Source organism: Pungitius pungitius, chromosome 21 (genome assembly GCF_949316345.1).
Source record: "Pungitius pungitius chromosome 21, fPunPun2.1, whole genome shotgun sequence".
NCBI classification, from domain to species: domain Eukaryota; kingdom Metazoa; phylum Chordata; class Actinopteri; order Perciformes; family Gasterosteidae; genus Pungitius; species Pungitius pungitius.
The window spans coordinates 3,656,232-3,667,464 of record NC_084920.1 but is presented as its reverse complement, the minus strand read 5'-3'; the positions used below and the strand labels follow the sequence as shown (position 1 = coordinate 3,667,464).

General features: G+C 46.3%; 1 protein-coding gene across 2 annotated transcripts; it reads left to right on the top strand.

Annotated features, from left to right (window-relative positions):
- Positions 1-5,701: 5,701 nt before the first annotated feature.
- LOC119212849 (glycylpeptide N-tetradecanoyltransferase 1-like) lies at positions 5,702-11,153 on the top strand. Of its 2 annotated transcripts, XM_037463667.2 has the most exons (12): positions 5,702-5,774; positions 5,871-5,973; positions 6,256-6,400; positions 7,546-7,664; positions 7,755-7,846; positions 8,320-8,436; positions 8,510-8,680; positions 9,278-9,386; positions 9,561-9,731; positions 9,838-10,005; positions 10,107-10,244; positions 10,832-11,152. In XM_037463667.2, the coding sequence occupies exons 1-12, from the start codon at positions 5,755-5,757 to the stop codon at positions 10,853-10,855; spliced, it is 1,377 nt and encodes a 458-aa protein (XP_037319564.2). In that variant the 5' UTR covers positions 5,702-5,754; the 3' UTR covers positions 10,856-11,152. The 2 variants fall into 2 exon arrangements, with proteins under 2 accessions (XP_037319564.2, XP_037319565.2); XM_037463668.2 differs by lacking the exon at positions 5,702-5,774 and having other exon boundaries at positions 5,787-5,973; positions 10,832-11,153.
- Positions 11,154-11,233: the final 80 nt, after the last annotated feature.

The window sequence follows — 11,233 nt, the reverse complement described above, 5'->3', positions numbered from 1 at the left end:
CGTCTGGCCCCGAGGTTTCCCTGAGGGATGCGATCATGCTCAGTTTTTCAAGATTGGAGGTTGATGTAAGAACAGATTTTGGCGAGTAACAGATTGACGGGATTACAGTACAATTTTGAAAGAAGAGGATTAATTGTGGTGATCTGTGGGATGATTTTGGAAAAAAAACGACACAGAAGAAAATGGCAACAAAAGGGGGGAAAGGGGAATGTCTTAAGCGTTGCATCTCGTGTCAGGACTGGTTGTGATGAAATATGGATGAAATAGTGTCCCGAATGGAGCCGAACTGTTTTCTGAACTAACAGCTTGACCTGCTGCGAGAGAGAAAATGGATTTCCTTCAAACCTCAACTTTTCGTCCTTCACACCCCCCCCCCCCTCCCCTCCCTAAAACTGACCCAGCATCCTCAGTTAGCTCACCGGCTCATTTAAATGAGGGAGAAAATGATTCTGCATCGGTATTGGTGTCAACCAAAAGTATTTATAACATCCTGTTCATAAAGTCACAACGTTTTTGAGAACAAGGGCTCGTGAGTGAAGTGCAGGGACGGGATGGGGCAGCACAGGAAACCGAACCAAACCGACGGAAAACAACATGGCTGGCCGGTTTTAGTTTGCGTAGGAATCGAATGAAGCATCCAATTCCATCCCCACACGGTGTGCGTTGCAAACAATCAGCCCCGGGAAAGTAATTACGGCCAGCAGCCAATGAATGCGAGCGAACGGGACCGCCGTCGCTAAGCTTTGTCTACTCCTTCTATACCTTCATCAGCATTATGTACGGTTGATTTAATGCACAAAATGAGCTGGGCTGCTAGAATAATGGATGTGTCTAATGAAGATTGGGATGCACAAAAAAAAAAAAAAAAACACGGGAAAAACAGGGGACAATCCAAAAGGGGGTTTGTTTTCTGCCCCGAACACAATCGAAAGATTGTGCTTGGGACTTCGGTAGTTTAGTCTCACAATGAAAACATTGCAGGATTGAGTTTTTACTTACTTTTGACTCACAGAAACTAATGCAAAAGCAAATAGCGGGCTTTAAAAATCTTACAAGAATGCTCACTTTTCTATTAATAGTTATTTTGATTTAACGAACAAGCCAGAGATGTGTTGTAAGTTACGTTCCACATCTCTTCCAGATGTTCAAATACTACACCGATAAGAGGAGGATTATTTTTACCTTCGGACAAAACCAGACTTTCCATCCAGCTGCGTCTCCGTGTTTGCTGATATCAAAACTTCTCCTCAAGCTTGTGGCGAGAAAGCTAAAAAGTGTATTTCCATAAACGCCAAGTGATTGTAAGTCTTTCTTTCATTAACTTTCTTTACTCTCTTTACTTGACGGACTCAGCGGATACAAGGATCAACGTGACGTCGAAGCTGGAAATAGTGGATTGTAAACGCATTTGGAGTGAAATGTGTATTTTGGATCACAGTCAAATGTATGTACTGTATTTGCAAGTGATCAAATATTTAGGATGTCTCCGAGCTCAAAGGAAGCCCGTGAGTGTTTATACGCGTTGCACTCTGAAGTTGTTCCTGGGCTTTTCTTTTCTTCTCGACAGCAGCTTGGATGCAAGGAAAAGAAGAAAAAAAAAATCCATTTACACGTCTGAGTCATTTAATGTAAAAACACAGCGGTGCCCTCTTATTGTACCGTGATTTATTGTGGCCTCATTCTTGGCGGCGTTTCTTCTTCTTTTATCTTTTTTTTTTAAAACTGATCCTCGATTGTGTTCAGTAGCTGTCAGAGAGAGGCGCCACCAGCGGGTCTGAAGTGACAGAGAGAATATCGAAACCCAGCTCTCTCACGTCGAAGGCTCCTGTACTCAGTGCTCCACAAGTTCCCCAGATGTTCCCCATGAAATCCCCCCTGATGCCAAACACCTGCACACCTGCCCTGTCCCAGTTAAGTCCTCCTTATTTAAGCCCAAATTCTGCGTTTGAAGCCCTCAGTTTACGTTTTATATTTATTTACATGTTGTGTAGGCTCCTCCCACAGGGTTGCCAGCTTTCAGTATTTCTTTCATCTTAATAATTGTATCTTTCTATGGGTGAAATGTTACTTAGACCAAATAGGCATTAAAGCTCTTCCCTGTTTCCAGATTTACTTTCCTAATCGGCTTATTTCATGAATGTCATCATTGCGTGGTTGCTTCATTTATTTTTATTCCATTCATTTCATGTCAAAATGCTAAAAATGTTGAATTTACCTGAGACACAAGAGGTTGGTATTAAACACCACGATATACCACGAGACTGCTCCCATAAATAGAAGTCACTCAAACTTAAAAAGGCAATGCATTCACTTATATCTTCAACCCCAGTGGAGTTTAGCCTTGAGTTCTGGAGATCTAAATAAAAATATCCTTAGCATTTACGCTATGTATATTGATAAATTGAGGTATAGTTTCAGGAATTGTGTTCAAACTGTTTGGAACTTCAGTAAAAAATTGTGAGCTTTACCTTTACTGTAACCAGCCACAGGGGGGCGATAGACAAGTTGTGTCTTTACTTCTGGGACGCTGTCACGTCTCCAGATGTGTTAAAGATGTGGAGTGTGAACATTCGGCGGCATCTTACATTAACGTTGGAGATTACAACAAACCTCCTGTGTTCTTAGGGTGAAGGCGAACCCCAGTTGGCACCACAAAGACAAAAGTTATATTCCCAAAATATTAAGCCCACCCAAATGCGACACACTGCTCCTTCAAGAGCAGTCAAGGATGACAAAGTAATTACATTTTTCATTTGATTGCTGTGTCCTGCTTGTCCTTGATGGGATCTTTTTTTTTCTCGTCCCAGCTGAGGTCAAAGACATTTTTTTAAAGATACAAGATGGATGAAGCGTGTCTGTGGATTATTTTCGGTTCCATTCCTTTGCAGGAATGGGTCAAGCAAGTGGACGAGGCAGAGTGGGGACGTAGAGAAGAATGGAAAGGTGAGATCGAGAAGCAGTGATTCTTGTGGTAAATTCAACGTTTTGATGGACAGAAACAACAAAGTTGGCCACAACACAGCTGGCCCGCTTCAGTATGGAAAGCCAGACCTCTTCAACCAAATCAACATCCGAGCAGCATCTGGGATTCCTTGTTGAAAAGGGTTTTGATTAGGACCCAGAGAGCCAGACGTGTTCTAATCCCACAGTCAGGCAATGTTATAGCATGAAGTTCTACGCTGTCAAAACAACAAAGTGTGCAATGATTGTTTTATTCATGTGTGGAAGGCCGTGGGTTCCGTGTGAAAATGAGTTGGCCGACTTTATGGTTATTTTGTGCTGTGTTGTGCTTCTTCGTCCTCATGGTGAATAAAGAAACCAGCAGACAAAGAAAGAGAAGAAAAAGAGGATTCAAACTGGCACATTAAAAACAGCGGCGGTGCAGTTATTAGTGACACGCTCATCCCTCCCATGCACTCATTAGAAACATCATATTTGAATTGAGACTGTGACACCATTTGTCAGTCACGACTGTCGAGAGGAATCAAGGCTGCTCCGACAGGCAGGAGCGAGGAGGGGGGGGGGTCGGGGGGGGGAGGAGGCGAGGACGCGACAACAGGCTGAAAGAGAAATCCGAAGGCGCAGCGAGTCAGAGAGAGACGGGAAGACAAGAGTCGGCGGAGGGAGAGGGAGACGCAGCGGCGGCCGTCTCTCACTCATCCGATCTCACAGACAACAGAGTCACAGGCGCCGAGACAGACGAGGGAGACGGGGGAAGAAGAAGAAGAAGAAGAAGAAGAAGAAGAAGCAAGGAGGATCTCGTTCAGTAGAGGGATCACAGTGACACAGATCTATTTACAGATTAGTAATGGTTCTGTCGGTTTGTGTGTGGATGGCGGGGGGGGGGGGGGGGGGGGGGGGCAGCAGAACATAATCACACACACACACACACCGTTGCCTCGTTGGCCTCACATGCCCTGAGCGGAAATGCAACACGTTTCATCTACAAAATGACGGGCAGAAGGCAAAGAAAATGCATCCCACGGATCGACGAGTAACATTCTGTCTCCTCGGCCTCTTCGATCTCAATCTGCTCCTCACACCGGGGGGGGGGGGGGGGGGAGGTGGGGGGTGGGGGATTTAATGCCGCTTTATTCTGAAGAATGAGGGAATCTCAGAAATCCCGATTGCACACGGGGCCCCTGATTGATTAGCTCCGGATCACACGGCTAAAGCCTATTTAGAGGGGGTTTTAACAAGGTGTAGCCGCCACCAGAGGAAACATCAGAGAGAACCATTAGGAAACGCAAGAGGAAACCTGATGCCCCCTTCGTGTAATGGATGCTGCTCCTCTGTTTGCTCATAATATCCTCTCTTCTTGGTGATGAGGATGTTTTCAGTACCCCCACGAAATGCTGGAGTCTGATCCATGATGATTTGCAGAAAACAAATGACCTGCCATCAGATAAATACTCAAATAACTGCGACTGCTGCAAACAAACACACAAACATCACCCAACAAATGCTGAACTCCGTGCATCACGAAGTCTGTGTAAGAGTTTTATTGATTCACCCAAATATCTTTGTTTTCAATATTAGCCCATTTTTGTCTCAGACAGAGGAATCCAAAATCCCTGTCTGTCCCAGTAAAGAAGAGGTTAAAACACCTCTAAGAGGAAGAAGCTTTCTAAGCTGTTAATCACAAGTATTTACACTGCACGGCGCCTTCACCCTTAAATGGTGACAGGTGTGTTTTTTTTTGTGTGTGTGTGTGTGTGTTTTTTTTAGCACGCTTCACCTTACATTTGCATTTTTCGTGGCAGGATAAGCAGAGCGATGAGGTAAGCTCCGGGCTGTCTTTCATAAACGAGTGTACATCCCCAGTCTGAAACACTCAGATCAAAGGAGATTGGAGCATTTACAGCAAAAGTGGTTCAACCGATTCATAATGCACAAAAGCTTACAGAGCGACGTGACGACGACGACAACGTAAAGATTGCAAAGCCCCTCGGGGCGATTTCGTGATTCGTGTTGTCGAGCTTTGTAAATAAAAACATGACAAATCCCGGCACGCAACCCAGTCGACAGGTAAATCTCTCACGGGGGAATGTACACGATGCACGGGAGCTGCTCGATGAATAATTAATACAGCCAGGCGAAAGCTACCTGCCTGCTGCTCGACTCGATCACTGCAACGTGGGACCCTGATTTCATGCAAATGTGCTCATCCCGCCCCGGTAATAAATAGAACTTAGTTCTAAGATGCCTGGATGATCAAAAGGGCTGAAAGATGCAACCGTCCACTTTTAGCCGTCGTGCATCATGCAACACCAGCCAGCATGACAAGATGACTGAGTGACGAAAAACATAAAAACCGTGACGATAAACCTGTGGTCATACTGCATGGTCAGTGCCAAACACAGTGTGCATCGCACTGAACATGAGCCGATGAGTATCATCAGGTCCACCAGAGACACACAGTTCGGACTCTTAAGTGGGAGACTGTATGGGAACTATGCAATTAGAAAACTTCCCCCAATTAAATCTGCTGCTGGGATCAAGCTGGCGTACCGCTTTAATCTGCTGCGGCGCTCCGTCCAGCAGCTGCCTGACAAATGAAGACCGTGAGAAGTTTGCAATTGTTAGTTTGTATTATCTAGCAACCGGGTGTGGAGTTGGGGTTGGGCGGCCCGAGGCGGGAAGCTCTCCTCCCAGCGCTGCTCGCCGAGATAAGAGCTGAAAAAAAAAACTACCACCAACGTGTTGGAAAACACCCCGATTCGCCCTTCGAGGACTCCCACTCACTCATTGGCCATGACCGACTCAGACCTGTTGTAAGTACTACAGTATAGTACAGTCCTCTGTGTCTTCAGTTGGTTAAAAAAACAAAACAGTTTTCAACAACGACGGCGCGTGAAAATGTCTTTTAGTGATAAGGAGCTGATGGAGGACGAGAGACTCAAAGGGGGCAAGAAGAAGCAAAAGAAGGAGGATGCTTGGAAACCGGAGGCACCAAGGGATCCATTTGCTATGGTTCGTATCGTGCACACAGTCTGCACCCATGTATGATGTATGTGTGCTGGTTCGGCTGGTTGTCACAATGAGAACACTGACCAACGTGGCTGTGAATGTCCCGCATTCCCATCACACGCTAAACAGGTAAACGTGTCTGTTTGAAATGGCCGGCTTCTTGCTGTAGGGGGGGGGGGGGGGGGGGGTCAACTTGAGTTGGTCTGCGCGGTGGAGGTCAAACGTCGAGCTCCCGGAGGCCAGGGATGATAGTGACTTGTCCTTCTTGCTCTCGTTCGGCTCCAGCTGAACTCTCTCCCAGAGACCAAGCAGCAGGAGATCCAGAGAGCCCTGCATCTCTTCTCCTTAGGCCCGAGCCTTCCAAAGACCCTGCAGCAGGCCAGAACACACGAGTACCGCTTCTGGGACTCACAGCCGGTCCCCAAACTGGGTGAGACGTTATTCCTGTTGCAGCATTTCCTTTAACAAAATAAAAGCATTCGCTCAAACATATTTGACTTGCTGATTCAGCGTTTTTGCTTTACAAGAGTTTACCGTCCATGAAATAAATATAGGCTCTGTGTAGCTAGCAGACGGTTAGCAGAGCTTAGCATAAAGACTGGAAACATGACAGCTCAAATCTATATAGCAGAACCTCTAAAGCTCATCAATTAACAGATTAAGATTATTAAGTCATTGGAAGTTGACACCCAGGGGACATCTTTGGCGTCTGTCCACGTCGTAGCAGACCATCAACGACTTCCACGACCTCCCGCTCTCAGCCTACGGGGTACGGCCTGTGACGTAGAGTGACGTTCCCGAGGGACTGGAATGGGTGGATGCTACGGGCGCACCAACATAGTAGTTCTTTCCCATACGAGCCCCAAAAAGACAAGTCCCTCCAGTCAGAGGTGGAGAGGCTCGTTGGAAGCTCATATAATTCACGAGATTATTAAATGGCTCTGGGCGGTTCCCAGGCCACCTGCAGAGACTTCAAGAATGTATTTACACTTTGGTTTTTCCACACGTTGTCATGTGTTATTAAGCTTTAGAGGTCTCCTGCAGGAAGCTCGCATGCATACTTACCAAAAGACCGAACCACTTTCATTTTAATATATAAAAACATCCGCTCATCACTCTGCAGGAAGTCAGAACTACTAAAAAAATCCTGCATTTGATTGTTTTATTATCGCCGTTGTTTACAGAAACACTCAAGCTGCTTCTATCCTTTTATTGGCACATTAGCGCCGAGATCTGTGGGCAGACGTGTGATCTCATTCCCCGCAGGTTGTGCGTGTGCGCACGGCACCTGAGGGTATATATACGCTGGCAAGAAAAGTAGACGCTCATCCAAAACATGCCTTAAACTCCACCGGTGATTACAGCCTCTCTGCCGCTTCACTAATTTCATGGACTTAGGACTTAAATAGATGTATAGATGCACGTCTAATTAATGCTCCGAAATGAAGCACTATAATCCTACTTAGCCTTGTGATCATCACACAGCGTTCATTTAAACCTCCCGATTCACCATATTTACGACACTGCTCGACATATTAAGCTTTTATTTGTATCCCCCCCCCTCCCCCCTCCCAGGTGACGTTTCGGTGACTCACGGGCCAATAGTGGAGGGCGAAGCCAGCGTGCGGGAGGAACCCTACTCCTTACCGCCGGGCTTCTCCTGGGACACGCTGGACCTCGGCAGCCCTACCGCGGTGAGTCACGCCCCGTGGGAAAACTCAATCCCTCTCAGAGGCCGTTTAGTGGCGTGAAACCTCACGAAAAAAAAGCGTTTGTCGTTGCAGATGAAGGAGCTTTGCGCCCTGCTCAACGAGAACTACGCCGACGAGGACGACAACACCATCAGACGTGACTTCTCGCTGGAGTATCTGCAGTGGTACGCCTGCACATTTAGTCCCCTTTTGGTTGCGGTCATGTTATAACCCCCTACATCAATCCCTGAGTTGCACTACACGGGGAATGACCATAAAAGGACAAAAAAAAAAACGTTTTTTCCAGCCTGACCCTCCGACAAACCGTTATCAGCTACAAGCCGGCCACTCTAATCACTTCTCTTTTGCTGCCCATTCCCTTTGTGAGGCGTAAAGGGTCTGCTGCAGGGGGGGGGGGGGGGGGAACAGAGTTGATTCTTTTTTTGTTTTAACTTTGATATGAATAATTACCGCTCGCATTCGAGGAACTTCTTCGGCCTTGAGGTTAAAGGACGCTGTGGCGTTCCCTCAGTCATCCCACGCTCAACCCTTTCGTCAAACGTCTTCCTTAATCGGGGTTTTATTGAACCACCCTTTAGATGTCTTCACAGATTCACAGGGCCACGTTGCAGATCATGTCCTTCTCTCCCTCCCTAAGGGCCCTGCAGCCACCCGACTGGCTGCCCCGGTGGAACTGCGGCGTGCGAGTGCACAGCAACGGCAAGTTGGTCGGCTTCATCGCCGCGCTTCCCGCCGCCGTCCGCGTGCACGAGACGTGAGTAGCGTTCCGCGCGGAGTTCCGGGTGAGCGTGTGGCCTTTGTACGCGCTAAACACGCATGCCTCGCAGGGAGAAGCGGATGGCAGAGGTCAAATTCCTGTGCGTCCACAAGAAGCTTCGCCTCAAGCGGATGGCTCCGGTCCTGATCCGAGAGCTCACCAGACGGGTGAACCAGCGGGGCCTCAGCCAGGCGGTCTACTCAGCCGGAGTAGTGCTGCCCACACCTCTGAGCTCCTGCAGGTAGAAGATGGGGGATGAGTCTCATTTGTTTTCAAAGGCAAAGGGAGAAGAGACATGAGTTGCAGAAAAAAAAGGCACCCCGGGGGAAAAAAAATCTTGATACAGATCTTACTGTAAATCGAAGGATGGGTTCTGCCAAAGTAACTTTGGTCATTTTCACACGGCAGATTTGGGGTTTTGTCTTTGCTGTGTTCGCCCGTCGGGGAGCGGCAGATTGCATTTGGAGGAAGGTGCCAGATGCCAGTTAATCAAACATGATCCAACCACAGAAGCAGATTGGCTTAGTTTTTGAGTGTGAAACCAAAACTTTGACTTGGCATTAATGGAATATTTAATCATGAATATGTCCCGCTATGGCAAAAATACACTTTCAGGGACACCATGAATAATTTAATAAAGAATTCAACTTTTGGTCCAACTATCGTTCCTCTAATTAGCAAACGTGCAGTCTATGTTTTTTTATGGCACAGTTCAATTGCTTTTTCTTCAAAACAAGTATGTTATAATGAGGAGTACATCTAATCTTGGGAATTTCTCTCACGAGGCAACATTTACCCCTTCGGTATATCTACCATGTTCACAAAATAACTATTTCAGGTACTGGCATCGCCCTCTGAGTCCCCGAAAGCTGACGGAGGTGAGCTACCCGGGTCTGAGACAGAACGTGAACCTGCAGAGAGCTCTCAAATTCTACCGTTTGCCCGAGGTTAGTTTGTGCTGCCACCTTGAGGCTCAAACCCATCCGTGGCTTCATAATGTGACGTTGCAGACGCTCCTCAACTGACTGACCGCAAAGGATGCATTAAACATGTTTATGCAGATTCATGCAAACTGAAAGTGATTTTCCTCTTCTCTCTCTCTCTCTCTCTTTCTCTCCCAGACCACAAAGACCCCGGGTCTGCGCCCTCTGACTAAAGCCGACGTGGTGGGGGTGCACTCGCTGCTGCAGGCGAACCTGCTCAAGTTTCACCTGTGCTCTGTGATGTCTTTGCAGGAAGTGGAACACTGGCTGACACCCAGAGAGAATGTGATCGACACCTACGTAGTACAGGTATGGCCCAGTTGATTTAAGTTAATGCAGATGTTTTTTTCATTTCTTTTGAGAGAGAAAAGAGTGGTCCTTTCTTTTTTGTTGCACAATTTAACCTCCCGCGCAGGGTGAAGCTGGCACTGTGACGGACGTGGTGAGTTTCTACAGCGTCTCCTCCAGGGTGCTGAACCACCCGGTCCACGCGGGCCTGAGAGCTGCTCATCTTCTTTACGCGGCCGGCACTGCCACAGACCCAGCTGACCTCATGGAGGACGCGCTGATCCTGGCTAAATCTGTGAGTGCGCCGTCGACTTAAAACCAGGCAATCCATGCACCCGAGTTACATGCATATCATAGTTAAATAACAACATATATGCTCCCTTTCCGCACCGACAGAAAGGTTTTGACGTCTTCTGTGCCCTCGACGTGATGGATAACAAGAGTTTCTTTGAGAACCTCAAGTTCAACGTCACGGACAAGAGTGTTCATTATTACCTGTACAACTGGATGTGTCCTAACATGAGGCCGGACAAGGTAACAGATACTTTAATATCTCCCCCATGCACTGACTTGCACTCCCCAAAGTCACCCACACCCTTCCTCTGTGCAGGGGAGAGACTTTTAATATCCGAAGTTCACAAGTTCATCATATGGTATTTCATAAAAGCAGAATTAAACTCTAGTCTATTTATATTTCTTCTAATTTATATAAATGTGTCATTACTTTATTATTTAGTGCTTATACTAGATTATAGATTTGTAATACACACATTGAATCATTTGTCGTTCAAGCAGTTATTTTAATTGCAACAAACTAAAACGTACAGAGAATGATCATCCGAAAACGTACAAATAAAGTTTGAAAATAGTTTGAAGGAGCCCAATTTCATGATATAGATTATTTTGGTATTATTTTCTATTGTAAATGATTTCATCACACCTCACTCTGACATTAGCAGCAAATGTGTGTGTGTATTTCCCCAAGTCTGTAACGATTTGGGGTCAAATGCAGAAGTCCAGCAGACACAGTTCTGCACAATGGGTCCTTAATTCCACACTTGTAGCTTAATATACAGGTATATAAGTAGAGATGATTGATCTGTTGGCTGTGTGTTCTACAGGTGGGCGTGGTGTTCCCCAGCTGACCTAAGAAGAAGGTTGAGTGTCGAGGATAAAAATGCCATAGTGGTTGGCAGCATAGTGGGCATCAAACTTCATCAGCACACATTAAGATAAAAATACATTAAAAGTGACAACCAGCACACTCACAAACCCATGAATCAAATAAAGACAGAATTCCATTTGTAGATCAGCCATTGTCTGGATTTCATTTCTTTCATTCAGCGTTTCTGTGAGAGAGAAGATATTTCTGTCAGAAATCAGGAAAGGATTATTGCTAAGCAAAATGTAACAATATGTGTAATCAATCCTAAACAGCGGTGGTCATCTCTACCTTAGCAAACATTCTGAATACTCCAGTAAAGTAACCAGGAACAGGAGGATCCACCAATGTCTAAATATGA